Consider the following 25,079-nt stretch of genomic DNA (forward strand, 5'->3'; position numbering starts at 1 on the left):
GCAATGTACTTCCTTCACCAGCTGAAGAAGTTCAACCTGTCACAGGAGCTGCTGATACAAGTATACTCTGCAGTCACTGAATCCTCTGCACTTCTAGAACTGTCTGGTTCAGCTCAGCTATCAGATCTCAGAAGACTACAGCGGATAGTCTGCTGAGCGAATCACTGGTACACCCTTCCCCACTCTCCAAGAACTGTCCTCATCCAGAGTGAGTAAAGAGCTGGCAGAATCTATTAGTGGCTTTCACAATGGAGGAACCGTGTTCGCACTGCAGGAACTAGTAGGAACGATTTTATTTCTAGGAACTCCTTTTGGAGGAACTCATTTACTCCTACTTCAGAGTCGGTCTAAACCAGCACTATAGGAACTATCATTGATGTTAGTGTTCGCTGACTGGCCGAACGCACTGAAACACCAGCACCTGCATTTTTTAAAAAGCTGTGTAAACACACAGTTTATAGCCTATATATTTACTCCAGAAACTAACTCTACGAACATGGAAAACAGTGATAGATGAGCCTCTTAACCTTTACGCTGAGGAGAAAATCCAATGCAACTTTGAGGGGATCAAGCGAAACATGATTATGTATTTCTGCTCAGCAACACTGTACATCAACCACATGGCATACGCTAATAACTTTTCATATACTGTCTACTTTTGTCTCCTTTTATATATAACAGTTCTATCTAATAACGTATCAGACTAATGATTAATAGCGTGCAGTTATTATAAAGTGTTACCTATTATGTTTATTAGCTGTGTCCTGTCACTGTTATTCTGGTTGTACTGTGGAAGCTTCTGTCACCGAAACAAATCCCTCGTATGTGCAAACATACCTGTCAATAAAGCTCTTTCTGATTCTGTTTTTGATCGTAATTTTTGGAAAAACGTATGTCTGATCAGTTATAAAAGATAAAGCAGCTCGAGTCAGAACAGTTTGAAGGTCTGAGCCAAGTTTGGTGGATGTTAGGAGGAGTTACAATTAGAAAATATGTGACCCCGCCTGTGAAACCCCGCCTAAAGTCGCAGAATCGAATTATGAGTTAATGAGCGTCAAAGTAGTCATAGCCATAAAAATGACAAAAATGGGCCATGTGTGTTTATTGCTGTAAATGATAGATTATACCAATGGTTTTGAGATGCAATACATAAATTTTCATTTATAACATGATAAATACAAAAATTAATTATTTTATTGTTATACTTTTGCGGGAAAAAAAAACGGACGTGGGCTTCCTAAACATTGATTTCAATCGTCTCTGGGTTTATTTCGCGCAACAACACTGCTGATTCTTATATCCGAAGTATGAGCAGGAATGGAAAATAGCTGCTTGCTTAATGCAAATTCATTTTCAATTACGCAACACATGTTATCTCTTTAATAATCAACAATTAGTCCAATCTTCAATCTTTAATAAAGGTAATTTATCGTCTTTCGGTTGACCTCGTTTTCTTCATAATAACAGGCTATTCAACTAGCAAACACTCAATATGACTCAAGGAAGAAATTAAAGATAATTAATTGTAAACGGATTTGTCTGTCTTCATCAAAATAGCCTATTAGAAAGATTACAAAATGCGCATAGGCTTATCGGCTATTGATTATTGGGTGACAGAACAAAGATGATTAATATGAACCTTTAAATTAAAATAAATTACAAAATATGTTTGTAACAATATGTAGATAAGTAAATTGTCAGGTATTGTTCACAAAAACAAGCATTAGAGGAATAGTTGCCGTTTAAACTGTTATGTTTCATCCGTTCCACCCCTGTGTCTCAATCGCCCCACTCAGGCTAAAATGTGACGAGATCTCTCGTCGAGTGAAGCGGTCTCGTGATATCGCCATGACGGAGCGTGAGGGTGGAATTGGAATTAGCATATAATATGCCACCGCTACATTCACATTACATTACGGTGCTCACCGTGTCACTGCCTCCAAGGTCGTTTTGCTTTAAAAAAAACAACAACAAAAACATAGTAAACTATTGTAAACGTCTGTTCTGCTCATCCAGCACGAGTCGCCAGAGTAGGAATCCCAGTTCACTGATCGCGTGACGATGGCGGAGGATTCGTTGCGCAACAGAGCTTTCAAACCTATCTCTGGACTGTGTAGTTGTGGCTCCGGTCTCTGTTTGCACTTTGAATATTGAGAGAGTAGTGTAACGTCTGAAGAACGACAGACGAGGGAGGTTGAACTCCGTCTGAGCAAGGTGGAAGTGATAAAAAGTTATTACTTCCACTGTGCCCCCGTAATCCCCCACTATGTGCTGGAATGGCATGTGACACAACCGGACGTCAGAGCTCACAAAAATAACCCTTCATGACTTTATAACTGGGACAAAGTTCAAACCTTAATCAGTAGATACCTTATACTCACGAGGGCATACACATCAACCAATTAGTCAACGGTCATACCCAGTCAGGTCAACCCAAGGACAGGGGGCGGGACAATGTCAAGAGTTAATCAATTTCACGGTAATCAATCATTTTTGACAGAAGCTGAATCATAATTCTACAACTGACCTTTGACATTTTCAGTGTCATTCCTTCTTTGGCTGATTGTGTGTTTTTAATGCACATTTGTCAAGAAAAGCTGACAGAAAATACAGTCAGGTGATGTTGGTCATGTGTTGATAGGGACATAATCAACCTTAATTTTCCCTGAAGGGTGTACAGCAAACAAGCTAAAAAAAAATTTAATAAGTTTTTATAAGCTGTCGACCCCCCCAAAAAAAAAACAAGCGTTTAAGGAGATAAAGGTGGTGTGGCATCATGAGAGGGTGTTATAGAGGCAAGGTATGTGCCATCTAGGTGGTTGCAGCAATGGAGACTACAAACCAAGATGGCCGCCTGGTCCTGGACTACAGTTACCAGGGACACAGCTGTTGTGAGTGAAGGAGAAAAGCTGTTAATGAGCTGAGGACAGAGAGACTGGCTGTTTTTTGTTAGAGAGCATAAAGAGAAGCTGGAAAGTGTTTTGGTTAAAAAGTGTTGGAGTTTTGAGTTGATTATTATAAAGAAACCAGTGACTTGATCTCTGCCTGAACTCGATTTGTGAAGCAAGCCACACTTTGGTGATCCTCTACCTCTCATGATGCCACAGTGGATACAGGCAATAAGACGTGAAGCATCCGCTGGAAGAATGGGTTAATTGTGGGATCCTGACACTCAACATTTTGTCACTTAGTCAAATGTCAGTTTTATATATTATATTTCTGTAAGCTAAGCTAAGCTATACTGGTCACCGATTACATTCCCCTCTCGCGTCTCTATCTCAGTTGCCTGTATCCACTTTTGTGTCCTTAAATGCTCATTTTTGGGGGTCAACAGCTTATAAAAACTTGTTTCTAGGGTTTTGTAGCTTGTTTGCTGTACACCTTGTCACATAGGAGCTTTTAGACATTGTTTTTTGTTATAAGTCAAAAGCTTCAGGCAATACAGAGTCAATGGAGACGGTTGGCCTAAATGCCTAAATGCGCTCTGTTTCTGTTTCAATTCTTTCTGTGAACAGTGTGTTTGAAAACTCTATCAATATATAGCCTAGTAGGGAGTTAATACTTTTACTGGGAAAATGCACAAGAAAAATGGGCTCTTTGTAAAAAAATGTTTTATGACTTCAATTTATATATTTTTATTTTGGTCCATAGGGTTAGAAAAAACAAAAAAAGCTCAAAACAAACTGTAGGCCTATATATATAATCATATAATCTATGTGATCAAAACAACTCGCAGTGACCCAAAAGGAGTAGACAGAAGCTTTGCTTATTACACATACTGTACATTTCAGCCTCAATTCAGTGTTTTCCACCATTAATCATATTAAACAACAGAATACGGCCATTCAACGGCTTCTTAACAAATAATTATTTTAATAAAAATGTAAAGAATAACATCAATTTATTAATTCCATTATTACAATTTTCTGTGAACTGTAGATGATTCATATACATTTGTATGCCTGATAAGTTTTCATACATAACATTTTGTGCATGCGTTTCTGCCTAATTGTTGTCTTTTGTCCTCTTTGTGTTCTGGCTTTGAGTTCTAGCGCTTCCAGAACTATTTTAATAACCTTTGGTCTAGTTTTAATTTAACAATGTGGAACTAGTGTGACTACATATTTTCAGGAGTATTTTCAGCGCGATGAACTCACTGTTGAGGTTTGGAAGAGTTTATTAATTTATTAGAGAAACACATGTGGTTAAAGAAGAAAGAAAGAAGGAAAGAAGAGGAACTGACATCTTAACCCACACAGAACTGGTCATCTCTGAACCCAGTTTGGACTGAACCTGCTAAAACAAAAATAACTTATTGAATTGATAAATACAAGTATTTGTCTGGTACCTTTTATTGGATGCTGAATAAGACAAAACAAGAGAAGATTAACTTCCATATATTGCAGATCCTTTATGTATTCCTTAACATGTTTTTAATGGCAGTTTATGGAAGTTAATTTACTCTTGCAATATTAATAAGGTTATTAATGCGATATGTACATATAATTGTTTTTATGTACTTATGGGACTGAATAATAAGTACATTTTAAAATGTTTTGTATTATTCAGCATCAAATAAAAGGTACCAGACAAATACTTGTATTTATTCACTAAATAAGTAATTTTTGTTTGACCAGGTTCAGTCCAAACTGGGTTCAGAGATGATCAGTTCTGTGTGGGTTAAGATGTCAGTTCCTCTTCTTTCTTTAAATGTTTCTCTAAAAAACGTATGGTTAAACTAACAGAGTTCTCACACTCAGCAGAAACATGTTTCCAAACCTCAACAGTGAGTTCACCGCTCTGAAAATACTACTGAAAGTATGTAGTCACACTAGTTGCACATTGCTAAATTAAAACTAGAGCAAAGGTTATTAAAACAGTTCTGGAAGCGCTAGAACTCAAAGCCAGAACACAAAGAGGACAAAAGACAACAATCTGTTACAGTTTGTTTGTTAACATGTAAAAGACATTGAAAGTATTAACAATGAATGAACCCACTAGGATTGAGTTATATTAGATTGATATTCCTCTGCTCATGTGGGTTTTGTATAATTATTTGCCTGATTTGTTCTTGTTCACAGAGGCATAAAGTTGACTGCAGTTCTCCTGAGCTCCAGCTTTTGCTCCTCTGATGGAAGCATAAGTCACTTTATCATCACAGCGAACCTGAATGAACATCACAGTTGTTTCAACACACAATTATTACAGCATGTTGTTTGAGCTCAATTCATGAAGAACGCCTCGGTTACGACTGTAACCTCGGTTCCCTGAAGAGGGAACGAGCGTTGCGTCGAGAAATGACGCTATGGGGAACGCTTTGCGTGATGACGTCTTGAAGCACATGTAAAATCAGTCCAATGGTGTGGCGGAACGTCAGAGGCGGGTGACGTCACGTACCAGGAAACTATAAAAGCCGGCCCAAAACAGAAAACGAAAGCTTCGTAAAAGTCTGAAGTCGAGCTGACAGGCATGAAGGAGATATGGCAGGGCGACGCAACGCTCGTTCCCTCTTCAGGGAACCGAGGTTACAGTCGTAACCGAGGCGTTCCCTTTCAAGGGAACTCCCGTTGCGTCGAGAAATGACGCTATGGGGAACGTCTATACCAACGCCTCCATAGCTACAAATGTCTGTCCTGTGTGAAATCCGTAGAGCAGCACTAGGAAGACAAAACATGAGACCCTGGAGCAGAGTCTAGATCCAGAGAGTAAAACCTGACGAAAGTGTGCGGTGAGGACCAGCCTGCCGCATCACAGACGTCCTGTAATGAAACTCCTGAAATAAGGGCCTTAGAGGCCGCCATACTCCTCGTCGAGTGCGACCGGACAGCCAAAGGAGAAGGCTGCCCAGCCGCCTCATTAGCAAGTGAGATAGCCTCGACCACCCACTTGCTCATCCTTTGCTTAGACACCGGGCCCCCTTTGTTAGGGGACCCAAAGCACACAAATAATTGATCACTTTTACGCCACAGGGCAGCTCTGTGGACGTAAGCGTCTAACGCCCGCACAGGGCAAAGCAAATTATTAGCCTCCTGGTCAGCATTTTGAAAGGGAGGAGGACAGAAGGCCTGCAGAACAACAGGTCTGACCACATTAGTGGGGACCTTGGGGATATAACCCGGTCTCGGATGAAGGAACGCTTTAACCATACCCGGAGCAAACTCTAAGCATGACGGAGCAACCGACAATGCTTGAAGATCCCCTATTCTCTTGAGAGAAGAAATAGCCAGAAGGAAAAGAGGAACCTCCTCAATAGGCTCAAAGGGGGCCTGGGATAAGCCTTGTAGCACAAAGGACAAATCCCAAGGTGGCACACTAGAGCGAACTGCAGGCCTCAGCCTCCAAGTGCCACGAAGGAAACGAGATACCAAGGGGTCTTTCCCCACAGACATTCCATCCAAAGGAATGTGGTAAGCACCTATGGCCGCCACATAGACCTTTAAAGTGGACGGGGTCAGACCTGCAGTGAACCGTTCCTGCAGGAACTCCAGCACTGTACCAATTGGGCAGTGGACTGGGTCCAACCGACGGTCACTACACCAAGAAGTGAATACTCTCCACTTCAGGGCATAAAGTTTCCTCGTGGAGGGAGCTCTGGACTGTAGAATGGTCTCAACAACCTCGGTTGAGAGACCTGACTCTATGAGCTGGGCCCCCTCAGAGGCCAAGCCCACAGGTTCCACAGTTCTGGCCGAGGGTGAAATATCGAGCCCTCTGCCTGGGACAGAAGGTCCCTCCTGACGGGTAACTCCAGAGGATGCCCGTCGAGGAGGGACACAAGATCGGGAAACCATACTCTGCCCGGCCAGCGCGGGGCTATAAGAAGTAGATGGACCCGGTCCCTGCAAACTCTTTCCAGAACTCCCGGGAGCAGAGCAACTGGGGGAAAGGCGTACAGACGTAGCCTCGGCCACGTCTGTACCATAGCATCCAGTCCCAGAGGAGCTGGATGCGTGAGGGAGAACCAAAGTGGACAGTGAGACGTCTCTCGAGACGCAAACAGATCCACTTGTGCTTGGCCAAACTCCCTCCATATCAGCTCCACCACCTCGGGGTGGAGCCTCCATTCCCCGGGCCTCGGCCCCTGCCTCGACAGAGTGTCTGCTCCTATATTCTGGACCCCGGGGATGTAAGCTGCCCTGAGTGACAGTAACTTCCCCTGGGACCACAAGAGGATATGGCGTGCTAAGTTGGATAACGGGCGCGAGCGCAAACCCCCTTGGTGGTTGATATAGGCGACTACCGATGTGTTGTCCGTATGTACTAGCACATGGTGCCCCCTGAGATCTGTGATAAAGCTCCTCAGAGCCCGGAAGACAGCTAACATCTCTAGGCGATTGATATGCCAGGAACGATGATGGTCTTCCCACAGACCTTGAGACGAGCGACCCTCCAGGATCGCTCTCCAGCCCGTGAGGGAAGCATCCGTCGTTAGCAATTTGCGACGACAAGGAGCTCCCAACACTGGGCCCTGGGACAGGAACCAAGGCTTCTTCCACATAACCAAGGCACGTAGGCATCGCCGCGTGACCTTGATTGTGCGAAATGGGTTGCCCCTCGGGGAAAACCCCCTGGTCCTGAGCCACCACTGCAGGGGCCTCATGTGTAGCAGTCCAAAAGGTATCACGTTGGAAGCTGCTGCCATGAGACCCAACAGTCTCTGGAACTGTTTGACAGTGAGTAGCTGGCCTAGCTTTACACTTTTCACAGCTGCAAGGATGGAATCTATCCGTGGCGGTGACAGGCGCGCCTGCATCGACACAGAATCCCAAACCACGCCTAGAAAAGTGGTCCTCTGTAGTGGAGAAAGCACACTCTTCTTGGCGTTCAGCCGTAACCCCAACTCTTTCATGTGGGCGAGAACAACATCTCGATGTTGAACCGCCATCTGATGCGAATGAGCTAAAATCAACCAATCGTCGATGTAGTTCATATTGCGAATACCCTGGAGGCGCAGTGGCGCCAGAGCTGCATCCACGCATTTGGTGAAAGTGCGGGGTGATAAAGCTAGGCCGAATGGAAGAACTCGATATTGGTATGCTTTGCCCCCGAAAGCAAACCTCAGGAACTTCCAATGACACGGACGGATGGATATATGGAAATATGCGTCCTTGAGGTCTATCGTGACAAACCAGTCCTCGGACCTGATCTGTGGCACGATCTGCCTCAATGTTAACATTTTGAACTTGAGCTGCATGACTGACTCGTTCAGAACTCGAAGATCTAAAATGGGACGCAATCCCCCGTCCTTTTTTGGAACTATGAAGTACCGGCTGTAAAACCCGGTTTCCCTGCTGGAGGGAGGTACATATTCTATGGCCCCTTTCTCTAACAGAGTGTTCACTTCCTGTTCCATAACCAGAACCTGCTCGGGGCCCACCACTGTGGGCAGGACCCCCATAAACCGAGGTGGGCGTTTCTTGAATTGTATCTGATACCCTTTTTCCACGGTCTGCAGGACCCAACGAGAAACATTTGACAGTAGCTTCCACGCTGTCAAAGATTCTACTAGAGGTACCAGCCTCTCGAGACTGGTTTCTGGATTTTGTTGCTGTTGAGTAGTCGGTTCGACGCCCTGTAACGGCGAACCGGCAGGGAACGACCGAACAGACTGCTCTAGCACCCTCCTCGGAGGGGGCGGGCATCCCGAGGCCACTACGTTTCCGGGTGGACCTTGAGATATGTGCTCGCCGGAGACCGCTGCGCCCTGTAACACCAGAGGTGGCAGGGTTGGCAGAACGGTCCCCTGAGGGCACCGGAGAGAGACGGGCACCGTAAAATGAGGTGTTAACCGCTCTGCTTCGGGGGGGACTACCCTCATTTGTCCTGGGTCCTCGGACGTCAGGACTTCTTCCCAGCAACCTTCTTGGCAGTAATAACGGTCCGCAGATCCGTTTTACCCCTCGAAGACTGCTGGGTTTGAGCGCGCCCTCCGTGTCCCCGAGGTTTTTGTGGGGGAGCACGGGAGGAAACGCTCTGTTTCTGAGTGGCATGGTGCTCAGCGCTCTTTTTTAGAGGAGTGAGGCTGCTCCCGCTCAGCAGCCTCATAGAAAGAACGGCGGGGGAGAAGTCTTTGGAGAGCAGCTGCTTGTTTGGCAGCTTCTTGTGATTTTGCTACTGCACTATTAACTGCATCGCCAAATAAACCAACCGTGGAGACCGGAGCATCTAAGAGAAAAAATTTTTCTTTGTCTTTAACCCTCTGGGGACCAAGCTGTTTTTGGGGCCCTTGAGATGTTCTGACATGCTCTGACATTTGTGCTTTTTTCAGTTATTTATAAACATGTTAATGGCAAAGGTGTAAATTCACTCTATATAGCACAAACAGGCCTACCATAATATGCGAGCAACATGTATGTAGATGTTTGTATTTTTAAGAGATTGAGCCACAGATGCCTCTCAGTGGCCACCAGGGCTGCCATAGACCGCCCAATTGATCTGGCGGTCTCCTTGGTGGCCCTGAGAGACAGATCTGTGGCTCTGCGTAGTTCAGCCACAGTGTCGGGACCAATACCCCCGCCCTCCTCTAAATCACCCAGCAGTTCAGCCTGATAGGCTTGCATAATAGACATCGTATGCAGACACGCTGCCGCTTGACCAGCGGCTGCATACGATTTATGAACCAGGGAAGATGTTGTTTTAACTGGTTTAGATGGAAGTGTAGGAGTCTTCAGGGAAGATGCCGTTGCTGGAGAGAGATAGCTCGCAAGCGTCTCTTCCACCTTCGGCATCTCCCCATAACCATGCTCTTTATATTTATAAATGGAAGAGTAGTGGGATGTGTGTGGTGAAAATACTCTGTATGACACTGGTTTTCCCCACGATCTCGACACCTCAGTGTGGAGATCGGGGAAAAACGGAAGACTCCTGCGCTGGGGCTGCCCACGAGATGGCAGGAAGCGTTCGTCAAGCTTGCTTTTTGAGCGAACGTCCTGCCTATCCTCTGGCCACTCAATAGAAAGTCTGTCAACTGCTCTAGTGATAACATCGAGCAGTTCCTCAAACGCGCGAGACTGAGGTGGCGAATCCTCAGACTCAGCTTCAATACTCACAACATCCAACTCCTCAGAGCTGGACAATTGCAGTATTGGTGCCTCTATCAGGGGGGAAGAAACCGCAGCGCGTGCTTCCACACCCTGATGAGAGGCACTGGATCTGTCAGATTGAGGCTGAGATAAGGCAGAGCCCGTCTCAACATCCACTGACAGATCCATTTGCGAACCCCAGGTCTGAGATCGCCGCCGAGCCTCAGCCGCGGCGGGACCCGAGCCCTGGGGAACGTGGTCGGGATTGAACCGAGCCAAACGGGATCGGAGCGTACGCAATGGAAGCGCACAGCAATGCTCACAGTCACCACCCTCGAGTGCTGACTGGGCATGCTCCTCTCCCAAACAAACAACACAAAGAGTGTGTGTGTCACCTCCCGTTAAATAACGCGGGCAGGGATGGACACACACTCGATACTGCTGCTTGCTCGCCATGACTGAATCAATATATATACAGATGGTGGACAACCAGAATGAGATTTTATTGTTTGTCGTTTAAACGTCATATAGGCTATATATATATATATATATATATATATATATATATATATATATATATATATATATATATATATATATATATATATATATATCGCCTATATATATATAATTATATATACATAATTATAATTATATATACATAATTATAGGCCTATATATACATTTTTTTAACACAACTGCTTTTGAAATTACGATTGGAATTATTATAGGCTACAGAAGTAAAGTCATTGTATAATAGGCTATTTGTTCCTTAGTGTAAAATGGAAATGCATGGTGATTTTATTTTGTAAATAGGCTATAAGCAAAAAACTATGTTTTAGAACTAGACAAATCTCTCTGCATCAACAATATACTATAAAATGCATTAATAGGCTAATATACAAATATCAGTAGTCCAAGTTAGTTCGGGATTCGAACCGTGACATCTAAATGATCATAACGTAAGTTAAACCACTCGGCCACGATTCACTCGTTGCGACATGGCCTAACGTTCCAGTGTGTGTTCGCTCACACGAGCGAGAAGCGCTCTTCATTCAAAAGAACGCGCCGCCGCGTTTGTCGAACACTAATTCAACATGCCAGAATAAAACCTGGCTTTAGAACAATGCATAGCGCCATTCGTCGTGGTGCGCCAAAAAATTTACAATAATTTAGTTTCATTTATTTCAGTGTTAATGTTTGAGTTAAAAAAAATCTCTACAAATGATTTTAACACAAAGTCGGCTATAAGAGTCCTTTATAGGCTACGAAAAAAGCAAAGGGCTTACAGTCTTAACATTTAGGCTACTTTGCTTAAATTCGATACATTTATTTTCAGTAGGGCCTAATACATTTGTAGGGATGTAATTTCAGTATGCTTTACCAACGCTATGTATTCAATTAAAGTTCCAAGAGGTCTGGTCTCTATATTTCCTTCCCAGCTGACACTAATATGCAAGTGCACAGCAAAAATCACAACTTGTGCTTGCTGCGAACGCAAGTTATTTAAGGTGTCTCAACTGTACACAGTCTACCCTACAGTGTGAATTCGTTACAAGGTTTCATTTAATTAAATGAATGTGCAGCAATTTGTACTAGAGTATAGGCCTGTTGTAGCCATTAAATAATCTCATTTAGTATCATATTTGTTAAAATATTATAATGTTATTTTTTTCCATCTATGTTGAATATGAAAAGTGAACAGCACGAGTAAGATAGGATGCATTATATCGAGAGATGGATTTTGACCACTTCATTAAGTTTTGTTTAGTAGAAAACCTTTCTTTAAAGTGAATTTCGTTTTCTATAAATTGTATCTTAATTTTAATCAATTTTTCATCTGCCAATTGCTGGATTGAATAAGTAAGAGAAGCAAATATAACAGACACTAATCATGGAGGCGCCCGCGCGGTCACTTGCATTGCACGTCAGCTGGAGCGCATCTCATCCTAACTTAACGAAACTCAGCGTATGCCTCACACAGACATGAGAAATACATCAAATACACAAAGCTTGAAATGTCTTAAAACGAAATAATTCAAAACGAAAAGAAAAAGAAAAACAAAACGAAAGTTCAAAACGAAAAGAAAACATAATCAGCTACTCTCTGATTATGTCTTTATGTGCATTTCTCTCTAGGTGCGTTCACTACAAATATGGCGATCGTCAACTTCATCTTTGCAGTCGACACTGTCAGAAAACACTTGTTTATTGATAAAAATTTTGCACGCATCACCGGATTTACAAATACACATCTTGCTTGTTGCACGCACATATTATGTCGAAAAAACGAAATATTATGTTGAAATAACATTATTATAAATAATACATCTTTTAGAATATTTGATTAAATGCTGATTGTTGCGCTTGTTCAATTGAATAAAATTAAAACTTTAATTGTGATAATTAAAATAATTGAAAATTAAATATTTAGTGGCCAAGTTTTGCTCATTTATTATATAGGCTATTATATGCCTATTGCCTATATTAAGTAGGTCATATTAAGACAAGGCATATATTATGTTATTTTAGCTGTTATGAGAAAAATAAATCTAACGAAATCTAAAATCTAAATCTAAAAAAAATTCTAAACGCCAATTCAACATGCCAGAATAAAACCTGATTTTTGAACAATGCGTAACGCCACTCGGCCTGGTGTGCCAAAACACTACATTTTAAACTTCAATGTTTAATTCAAAACAATCTCAAAACGCGTTGTGACATTTTTTTAAAGCAGTAGCCTAGCCTATATAAGGGCATTGAAACCAGGATCTTAACTAAAACGCGTTCCGCGTAATCTCTCAAAAATTATGCCACACTACTCCATGTATTTTTTTTTTTTTAAGGACTGCTTTTGAAATCACTATAAATTACTATGCAATTGTATCGCTCACGAGAGCTCTTCATTTATCTAATTCCTCAATAGAATAGTAAAAATATTCAGCGTCATTGCTCCTAATATCGTCTCTATTTTTAACTTTTGATTCTATTTTTTCAGTTCTAAAATTGATTCTATCTTTGGTTCTATTCTGTTGTAGCCTAATAGGCCTATTTATATATGTGAAAAATATGCCTATTAGGCTTAGGGTTTTATATTTAACCCACTTACATTTTAAAATACGGCAATTGCTGCTGTTTTGCACAATGTCCCTTTGCGCCACCTGGCGGTCATTTTGGGAACGACTTTGAAATGCGGCTGGTTTATTTTTGCCGCGGTGATTTCGCCGCGGCAGCTGGCGCGGCGGTAATAGGCATTCTGGTTGTCCACCATCTATATATATAAAGACAGACAACACCAAATAACAAGGACAGATTTCAACACAGAGCACAACTGAAGACTCAGAAAGCTTTCATTTTCTGTTTTGGGCCGGCTTTTATAGTTTCCTGGTACGTGACGTCACCCGCCTCTGACGTTCCGCCACACCATTGGACTGATTTTACATGTGCTTCAAGACGTCATCACGCAAAGCGTTCCCCATAGCGTCATTTCTCGACGCAACGGGAGTTCCCTTGAAAGGGAACTGCATATTATCACACAAATCATGAAGAACTGCATATAAGAGGAAAATATACAAAAATCATGTTGAGAGAAGCTGGACAACATCGAGGAAGTGTTCGCTCACCTTGTTCTTTTTGCTTCGTTTTTTACTGAACACAGCGACTTCAGTATAAGTCACATCATCTGTCTGCTCCTAAACATCAATGGAAATATGAAAAAATGCCATCCATCAATAATATTTTCCTCAGGTTCTGCAAATGTTCAGGTAATATATGTGTAAAACGCGTGTCCTGGCAATTTCACATAAATGTTTTGTGAAAATCTATTATACAGACATGACGTTATGATGACAGATCCTATTGTAACATGACAGGATGATTGACTTGACTTGACCCACACAACAGGAACAACACATGATGAAATCCACAACTAGAACAATGGGCAATTAGTAACAGGCACAACACACTCAGGGTACGTTTATACGAAAACTATATGCTTAAAAAGTATTTCCTTTGAGTTTTCCGCATACAAAACACTGTTGTCAAAATGATCCCCATTCACACAGATCCACGAAGAACAACTAAAAACGCTGTATTCTGCTGCCAGGCCACTAGATGGCGATGAAACACTATAGACTGAACATGTAATACGCATGTGCATGACCTCATCGTCTTCAGAGATTCACATTTTGTTGTTTACAAGGAGACCGTTTTCAAATACTTTGTGTTTTCAGGGACCCAAAACGCAGTTGTCGTGTAAACGAACGGGCAAAATGCATAAAAAGTTTTACGTTTTTGGTTGAAAACTGTGTCGTATGAACAGCCCCTCAGACAAAGAACAGGTGAACACACACTCAGACTGACGAGGACTCATCAACGACTAAACAAGAGGGCGTGGTCTCTGGACACTAGGAGGCGGGACAAGAGGAACACATGGCCAACACAAATAGAGACAGAGCCATGTGCTCAAACACAACACAGACAGAGACAGATTAGACTAAGACAAGACTGACAGAACTGTCTGCTGAGAACCCTGACATTTTATAATCTGAGTAATAAGAGTGTCATATTTCAGGGTCAGTCCTTATGAACATTAATAACTCATGGATCAACCTGCAATACTTACCACAGAGTCACTAGTCCCTCTTCTGTTGCCTGAAACATAATGTCACGGGAAAGTTTATGATCAAACACACACACAGTCTCTAATGCAGATGACAATCAGTTTTTAAAAGAGTCTAGAAGAATCTAGTGCTGTAGAATAGAAACATTATTTTTGTTAACTCATTGATTTCTCTTCACTTTTAGAGAAAGAAATTTGTCTAAATTACATATTTATTTTATCAGATGTTTTTGTCAGTTGTTACAAAATATGAAAAACTCACCTGCTCTTTTTTTACGAATCACCCAGAGAATAAGAGCCAGAAGGAGAAGAGCGAATGAAGCGGCAACAACAATCACAATCACTGAGAGAGAGAGTATAGAGAGTCACTGAGAGAGAGAGTATAGAGAGTCACTGAGAGAGAGAGAGAGAGAGACACCATTAGCAGGACTATATTACTGTGTTTAACCAAATACATAAAAATGGCACATTTAATAGCATAATTATCCTTATTTATCATGTAAATTGATGCTTGTGATGATGTTTTTATAGAAATTGATATGTATTAAAAGCCATCTGTACACTAACAGACTGTACCTCATATGTTCACTAAATGTGACCCTGGACCACAAAACCAGTCTTATGGGTATTTTTTTTTTTAAATTGAGATTTATACATCATCTGAAAGCTGAATACATAATCTTTCCATTGATGTATGGTTTGTTAGGATAGGATAATATTTGGCTGAGATTCAACTATTTGAAAAATCTGGAATCTGAGGGTACAGAAAAACCAAAATATTGAGAAAAATCGCCTTTAAATTTGTCCATTTCTATTGGCGATTGTGCTGCATCCATTCACAAAAATAAATGTTTTATATATTTAAGGTGAGAAATTTACAAAATATTTTCATGGAACATGATCTTTACTTAATATCCTAATGATTTTTGGCATAAAAGAAAAATCTATAATTCTGACCCATACAATGTTTTGACCCATACAAATATACCCATGCTACATAAGACTGGTTTTGTGATCCAGGGTCACAAATGAATGTGACATGATTGTTTAGGATTGTCTGGATGAGAATGATGTGTCTGACATTTAATGACAGTTACTTTTTACATTACGGTATTAGTTTTCATGTTTATGGTTGTTGCTGATGTACAAGAGGATGGAATTATTAAGTGATGAAGATTACAAATTAAACATGGCTTGAGTCAAAATCTGTGATCAGCTGCTCGAACAACGAGTCGGTCAAATGAGGATGATGTTCATACACACCTGGATTCAGAGAGATTGCTGTGGTATCTGGAATCACTTCTGTTGTTGTAGTTGATGTATTAAAAACAAATTGGAAATAGAAATATATAATATTTGAATGCATGAACACAATATCAAGGCATTTATTTTACAAACTGCTGTAGTCCAGAGCTACAGTATCAGTGCTGAAAGCTGCTCACACTAACATGGGATGAGTTATGTTCAAAATATCAGAGATCGTAGTTTCCCCGCCTCCTCAGACTCGACGCTTACGCCGGTCGCCAGTTTGAGGACACGCAACAGAACGAGCGCCATGACAATGAAAGCCGAGGAGACTTAGACATTGTAAGTTGATTTATCCGTGTTTTAATAAGGGTCCACAACGCGCGTACATTCTGCTTATTACACACACTCTGCTTATTACACACACTCTGCTTACTACACACACAGGGACGTGCAGCAGCACACTAACTAACTGCCCCTTGTGGGATCAATAAAGTTGATTGAATTGAATTGAATTGAATTGAATTGAATTGACAAACATGCCAAATATTAAAAATAAAAGGATTACAATGTAAAAGATTATTATTGTGCACACAGGGCCGGCTCTGTAAATCTGGGGGCCCTAAGCAGGATAATTTTGGGGCCCTGCCTAGCAGTGAATAATGGAGTATTGCCACTGCAAACCAGCAACTGTATACAATCTAACCCTTACACATTTCATCTGTACCTCTTTTAACATGATTGCCCACAATTATTTTACTGCTTATTAAAGTACACTCACTGAAACAGTAAAAGTAAAGATTACAGATTTGTCAAATTTCTACATCTACTTTATTACTGTCTGAATGCTTTGTAAATTTTAAAACAGCACTAACTGTTTTTGTCGACTAGGCGGCTTAAAACCTTTAGTATTAAAACATCTTCAATAAAGTTGTTGCATATAGGCCGACTACAGGTGTTGCTGGACTCTCGATCTTTGAACTTATTTCCCCTTTTCCACACTTTAAAAAGAGGGAGAAGTTGGACCAGTAATTTCTTTGCTTCCTTCTAAAGTGATTTGAACATATTCTTCTATATCGATGTATCAAAGAGATTAAAAATTCTGCAAAAGATTCTAGTTTGAGTTGGTATTTATTTTTTGTATATTCCAACTACAAAAACACTACTTCAGCGAACAATCATTAGCCAAATGTGTATATAAAATGTTTAGTTATAAAATATATACATAAATCTAATAAAAACTCTAGGTAACACTTTTTACATTTTACAGTGTCATTGTTACACGTTACATGTAGTTCATACAAAAAGTATTCTACAGTAAAAACTTCTTAAAATGTGGATTAATTAGAGAAGTAGCTCTACTATAATGGGCTTATGTCCACTTTAACGCTCCCTCCTGTAATGTCAAGTTAAAAAATTCATAAAAACATAATGTGTACATAAAGATATGGTGAATCCGGCTTGTCCCGTAGATTGTCCCTTTAACCACACACACACACACACACACACGAGAAGCGTTCAGTATTTTCCGCTTGCAAATTCCGTCATGTAAATAGCGTGATGTGAACCTTGTGTAGAAGCTGCTGCTGCTGTAGACCCATAGGAGGTCAATATTGGGAATTATTAGGATTTTTATGCAGTTTATGACTTTGACCACTAATATTTTACAATTGCCAAACGTATGAAGTCATCAGAAAGAGTAGAGCCAGTGTGTGAAAGTTTTGACAAATCTGTCAGAAAAGAGTGTTTTCTCACCTGAATACTTGACAGTGTATCTGACTGAGGTCTGGAGTTGATTTCTGTGAGTAAGCCGACATCTCCACTCTCTGTTGTTATCTTCATTCAGGAGTGTTGTAGTCAGAGTGATGATGATACAGCGATATTGATCTGATGATGATAATATCTGATATCTGGAGTCTGTCTTCAGATCAACACCAGCCTGATTCACCCACAACAGCTCAACTCCCTCAGAACTGACCCAATGATCACAGGAGAATCTAGTATCTGAATACAACTGACAGGAGAGAGTCACAGAGCGGCCTGGACTGATCTCAGTCTGTGAGGATGAAGATGATGATGATGGAGACACTGAAACTGAACACAAGACACAAATCACAGACTCTTCAATCATCATCTGAGTTGAAAAGGAGAATCTGCCCTTTTTAAATTGAACACATAATCATAAACTTACCATGAAGAACATGCAGATAAACACGTGCATCAGGTTCTTGTTTCTGTCCGTTCACATATTGTCTGCAGGTGTAAGATCCATAATCTTCTTCTGTGACGTTCTTGATGTTCAGAGAGCAGTCAGACTCCAGACTCAGTCTCTCATGTCTCTCTGTGTCGTTCTTCTTTATCCCTAATTCAATCAGTGCAACTGTCCCTGAATGTCTGAATCTGTTATAGATCCATGTAGTTGATTTGCAGTCAGAAAGAGCATTATTACAGGACAGACGCACATTTCCACCAGAACTGATGAACACATGATCATCCACTCCACTGATACCTGAAACACAGTATATCTCAGTGATCATTATGATATTAATAAATGAAAAAACATAAACCATACCAGCATAATAAGCAGAAGATTCAAATCATACAGTCTTTTTCCGGTGTTTGATAGTTAATGCATTAATTAACATTTATGGATAAACCAAATCAAACGCCTCTTTAAGAAGGAATAAGAAATACTCTGACTTTGAAACAAATGTAAATAATGTAATATCATCCTATCTTGAACTCTTGATGTCAGCTTTGTCATAAACATTACTGGACGGCACAGGATTAGTTGATCCTCCTCTTCAAGCGTAGAAAATACACTAATAACTGCCCTTAAAAGCTCTTTATCTGTTCTGTGTTTCTCTCTTTCCTTCAAACTCACCCTACTGTGACTTATGCACAGCTAAATACAAAATAACTATTCAAAACCCACAAAGAATATTTGTGGAACAGTTCCCAAAGGAAGGAGCAAAACTCAGGGAAGGTTTGCTGGGATCAGTAGTTCACTCTCCATCCAGACACAGTCGTGATGATACTGTACTTCTGTTCTCTGACCACACAACATCACTTCACTGAGCTGAACACTCGTTGTGTGTTTGATAGTAAGTTTATGATCAATCATGAGCTGAGTTTGGGAAGTAGTTAACAGTGAATTTGATCATGATTAGGGCCCTCTCAAGTAAAGTCATGACAAAATAATGCATTAACAAATCATTTAATACAATATGATTAAACATGCACTAGGAGAGTGATTGTATTTACACCACCAGTACAACAAAACAAAAGATAAAGGTTATTTGTAGTTCTTTTATTATTTATTGACATTATTAATCATAGACTCAGCAGTCAACATATATTAGAGTAAAATGCCAAAGACAAATGCAAAGACATAGAAAACGCCATGAAAACACACTCGTTATTAAAGATTTTAAGAACTCCATAGTAACCATCTTTGACAACTACCAACCACCTAGAAACACCATAGCAACTACCAAAAATACCTTAGCAACCACCCTGAACACCCTAGCAACGTCTAGAAACTCTCTAGTTACCACCAAAAATACCCTAGCAACCACCCAGAACACCCTAGAAACTGCCTAGCAACCACCCAGAACACCCTAGCAACTGCCTAGCAACGCCCTAGCAACCACCCAGAATACCCTAGCAACCGCCTAGTAACCACCCAGAATACCCTAGCAACTGCCTAGCAACACTATAACAACCACCCAGAACACCTAGCAACTGCCTAGCAACCACCCAGAACACCCTGGCATCTTTCTAAAAACATGCTAGCAACATGCTAATCAAGCTAACATCATGCTAGAAACATGCTAATCATGCTAGCATAATGCTACCAACATGTTAATAAAGCTAGCATCATGTTAGCAAAATGCTAATCATGTTAGCATCATGCTAACAACATGCTAATCATGTTAGCATCTAGCTAAAAACATGCTAGCATTTTGTTAAAAGCATGCTAGCAACATGCTAATCATGCTAAGAACATGTTAAACATAGTAAATCATGCTGGAATGTGATAAATCGTAGTAAATCTTAGAAACATGGTAAATTGTGGTAAATAATGCTAAAACGTGGTATATCATGGTATCACAACATGTTAGCATCTGCCCAGTGGCGAATTTTGACACTGCAAGAACCACTTCCAATTCAGGGACGTTCCAATTCAGCCCAACGCAGTTTCCGCCAGTAGTGGGCACTCGTGCAACGTAAGCAATGACGTACATCCGAGTGAACGAGACGGAGGGAAGTTAGCGAGTGAAGGGCATGACAATTTTGGACTGGAACGCAGCCTAGGAAAAGATGTTGATGTCATTTTCACGCAGCTGACACGCAACAGAAACGCCACGCAGCCAGTGTGTCGCCGGCCTAACACGCCGAGAGCACCTATAGTGCGCCACTAATAAGTGTCTCACCAGAAACAAACCCTACATACTGTAGTTCCAGGAAGAAAAGTAGTTATGACTAAATATTTATGAATAATTAAAATCAGAAAACGGTTTAGGTCAAATTCAATTTATTAGTGGTAGTTATTAGTCTATTTTCCACGTTTAATTAGAGTATAAATCTATTAAATTAATCTGAATAAGTCACGGCTGAAGGGCGTTGTTAGGCACGACGCGAATATGAAACATTGGCCGAGGTTCTCGGTTAAAGCTAGCGGGTATAAATGTCTGGCTATAATTGTTGTAGAAATTGTGTTACTAAGACTTTTGTACACCCAAATTGTTGAATTTCCAAAACCGCCTAATACATGAATGAACCTCATCGATTATGGTCTAGTCTAACATCATAACTAACATGGTCAGGCTGGTTGTTTCCACGTTCTAATGCTGCAGCAGCTTCCCGCAAAAGCTCACTTACAGATTTCGCCATATCTCGTCGTCTCGATTACAATATAATCACATTTAAATAATTTCGTTTCACACATTCAACTCATGCACACGGGACGTCGACGACTTCACTTTACAGAAGGCGTGTCTCTAGCGCCGTTACTAGAATAAGCCACACCCACTCATTAACATAGAATTTGCATTCAAGGTTGTCTTTGAAAATGAAAACGAAAATGAAAACTGTGAAATAAAAGAGGAATTAAAATGAAAACGAAAATTTACATTTGAATTTGAATTGCGTCACTATTATTGCGTGAGAGTAAATAAAGAGCATTGTAAAAACTGTATTTGTAGTTTCTTTTTCACGTTTGGCTTTTCATTTTAATATCGGCAGTCTCGTAGTCTGTAGTGAAAATGAAATGTGAAATCACCAATTGCATTTTATTTTTCAATTTGACAGGGATGATGCACTGTCACCGTGAAAATGAAATAATTTCATTTCATTCTCAATTTTGTCACATATTTTTCGTACAGTTTTCTGTAATGAAATTACATCATTTTCATTTTAATCATTTTATTTATTTAAATTTGGCAGAAAACGCCTTCCATATACTTCACTCATGCTTGTTCTTATCTTGTCCTCTTTCTTTCGTCATTTTATTTCAAGCATACAATGAAAAAGTGTACAGTATGTACAACATAAGACAATAATTGAAAGAACACTGATGATCAAACAAATCAAATTCAACGCTGCTTGAAAAGGAGTGGGATGAAGTTTAACACTTATTAATTCCCACCCCCTCTTTCAAACTCTTAATGCATTAGTTTACTTCCTTTGGTATTATCCACTTTTTTACAAAACACAAGCACATAAATCTTCATACATTTATACAATATGTTAGCAACAAATTTTCTAGCTTAACCAACTCATTTTCCTTCATTTTTATAACGTTCAAAAATAATTTCTTTAAATCTTTTCCTGAATTGTTTTATATTTGGACATTCCTTAAGCTTCTCATTTAAGTTGTTCCACAGTTTCACCCCTTGTATGGAAACACAAAAACTTGTCTTCCTACTGTGTACCATTGGTATATGAAATTGAATTTTCCTCTCAACACATACCCTCCTTCTCTCCGAGTAAATAACTTTTGTACATTTTGAGGTAAATCATTACGCTTTGCCTTATATGGAATTTGCACAGTCTGTAAATCCACCAAATCTTTAAATTTTAGTAATCTGGACTCCATAAAAAATATATTAGTATGTTCCCTATAACCCGCCCCATGAATGATCCTTAAAGCTCTCTTCTGTAAAATAACAAGTGGCTGAACTGTTGTTGTGTAATTGTTTCCCCACATTTCTAGTGAAATATTTCAAAACTAATGAACAATAGAGCATACGTAAAGACTTCTGATTTAAAACTGGCCTTGCTCTCCCAATTATTGCTATACTCCTTGAAACCTTCCTCCTACTGTAACATGACTAATGTGAAGTTTCCAGTTCGCTTTATTGTCAATTATGACTCCTAAAAATGTTATTTCATTAACCTTTTCAATGTTCACTCCATCCAGCTTAATTTCAATTTGCAAATTATTTTGACCATTACCAAACATCATTCATTTAGTTTTCTTTAAATTTAGTGATAATTTGTTTGTATCAAACCATAATTGAATCTTCTCTAATTCCTTATTTGTCTCCTGCACTAGCAACTGAAGATCACTGCCTGAACAAAAAAGAATATTCTCTGCCAGCTCTTTCCCAATATTAACAAATAATGCATTGAAAGTATTTGCCACCTCTGTCATATTATAATTATCTTTATCTCCCATATTAAAACATTTAGGATAACTTAACTGGCCAGAAGATTTTTTTATTACTTTATTCAATATTTTCCACATTTCCCTTACATCAGATTTCTTATTTTCTATTAATTTATTGTAATAATCTTTCTTAGTTTTTCTCAAGATATTGGTCAATTTATTTTTATATTTCTTATACTTATTTTCCGCCTCTTTAGTTCTTTGTTTAAAAAACTCCTTATAAAGCAAATTCTTCTTTTTGATTGCATTTTTCAATCCCTTTGTAATCCAGGGATGTCCTTTTTTCTTTGAAATTGTACCTATTTTCTTCAATGGGCAATTTTTGGCATATAGTTTTTTAAATATTCTCATAAACTCATAGGCATCATGCACATTGCTCTTATCATATACACTGTCCCAATTTTGTACAAATAAATCATTCTTAAAAACATTCAAGGATTCTTCTGATCTTAATCTTTTGAATTTGCTTAATGGTTCCTGATGAGGCTTACAATCGCTATCAAACACTGTAAATACGGGCAAATGATCACTGATGTCACTTATTAATATTCCACTTATTGCATCATTAAAGATTTCATTTGTTAGAATATTGTCAATTAATGTGGCACTATGGGTCGTTATCCTCGTAGGTCTAGTGATTTTAGGGTACAAATTCAAGCTGTAGATTGTACTGATGACATTTTCTGTCAATTTATGCTTATTTGGATTGAGCATATCTATGTTGAAGTCTCCACAAACAATGATTGTTTTACTAGCATTTTTGTTATACATTTCCTACATATAGTCACTAAATTTTTCAAGTCGAGCCTATTTTTCTCATCCTAAGTCGAGCCCTATGCCTGTAGTCAATCATGGTTATATACTGTATAATCAGCCTGAGATGAACCACAACATTTAAACTACACACACAAGCACACATTTTAATTACAAAATGATTTATTAGAGTGTATTCTACAAGATACAGTTGCATATTTCACATATCAATAGTTTTCATTTTAAATCATTTTTTCATTTTTTATATTGCCTGGAGGTAACTGGGTATATAAACACTGACACCATAGAGTAAGTCAGTTGGTTTGGTAGAGGGAAATCTGAGGATTGATCTTGTGCTACCTTCTTTCTCATCCAAAGTCCTGTGTTGAGAACACTTTGAGTTTCTGCTCAACTGTGAGTATGGTTTGGTTTATATTTGATGTTGTGTTTGTTTGAGATCACTGATGTTAGTTATTTGATTTCTTTCTAGAAAGGACTTTTAATTACCACATGTTCTTTTGTGAGCCCGGATTGGATTCTAGAGACAGTGAATCCAAGAGCGGTCCACACCAGCATCAAGGCTGCAGCACATGGCCTTACACATGGTCAGCTATGTGGCGCTGAGGACAGCTATTCACTGAGCATCTTCATCTCAAGCGATCTTTTCTCGTATGGAGGATTATAGGATTACTATCATTGCATCGCACTCAAATAACCTGGGGGATCTGTGACTCATTTCATCTTCATCATCACTTCATCATCACACACCTTATCAAAGACAGGACATGCCAAGAGATAAGTTTTCTTCACTCTTTATTGAAGAGACAAAGACCTCTGACTTTATTTCTATTGTCTTTGTGACACATTTATTAAGCACTGGTGAAGAAAATTAAATTTAAGCAAATGATCATTTGTTTTGTGAAGAGTTATTTTTATCAGTACATGTCAAAATTCTGTTGAACCCCCTCAGAGTAACATCTTTAAAAGAAAGGAGATGTTACAAACTTAATAAAATCTCTGAATATCATTTACTTACTGAAATAATCTACTAAAACTCCAACAATTAATTTTGTCTGAAATTTACAGTTATATTCAAGTTTGAAGTTTTTCACTAAAATAATTTAGTATTTGACTAACCAATTATTTATTTACAATACACTGAGCTAATATATTTGTGAAATTTCCATCGCAATATTTGAGAAGGGATAATTAAACTAATCTGTTTCAAGAACCACAAATATTACTTAAATAAAATCAATATTATTAATATTTAACGCGCATAAGAAATTAACAGTTCTCCTCTTCTCTTCTCAGCGGCGCAGAATTGGTGCATTTCCTCTGTGAAATTCAGGTGTGTACGTTATATTTTATCTGTATAATCATTAATGTGCTTTAAATCATTTGATTTAATGCGAAAGAACATACAGAGACGCAATGTTACTCACCTTAAAGGGACAATGTGTAGTTTTTAAGGTATTTTATTATCTAAAATCAATATTTTTATTCATAAATATGTCCTCAATGGTGTACAAATACCTCTGCTAATTATCTGACTTATCCTCGTAAACGAAGAATTTATTATTTTTATATACATGGGACGGGTAGGTCCACGGAGGCTTCCATGTAGTTCCGCCATCTTGAAAAACTATAATAGCAGAGAGGGACAAAAAGTACTAGGCCAATGCGTTTCCACAACACGTTTTCGTTCAGAGCCAGCGTCACGTGACTGAAGCCAGCAGAAGCGGAGGAGCAGAGCAGTGAGAGG

At 39.5% G+C, this 25,079-nt stretch overlaps 1 protein-coding gene across 1 annotated transcript in view; it reads right to left on the reverse strand.

Moving 5' to 3' along the window:
* Positions 1–25,079, reverse strand: part of LOC309498167 (uncharacterized protein) — a 924,641-nt gene that overhangs the window by 837,891 nt on the left and 61,671 nt on the right. Inside the window, exon 3 of the mRNA XM_082168719.1 lies at positions 17,644–17,982. Within this exon, the coding sequence (XP_082024845.1) occupies positions 17,644–17,982 (339 nt within the window). The remainder of the gene's footprint in view (positions 1–17,643; positions 17,983–25,079) is intronic.

This window comes from Leuciscus leuciscus (genome assembly GCF_965113295.1).
Source record: "Leuciscus leuciscus genome assembly, chromosome: 1".
NCBI lineage: Eukaryota > Metazoa > Chordata > Actinopteri > Cypriniformes > Leuciscidae > Leuciscus > Leuciscus leuciscus.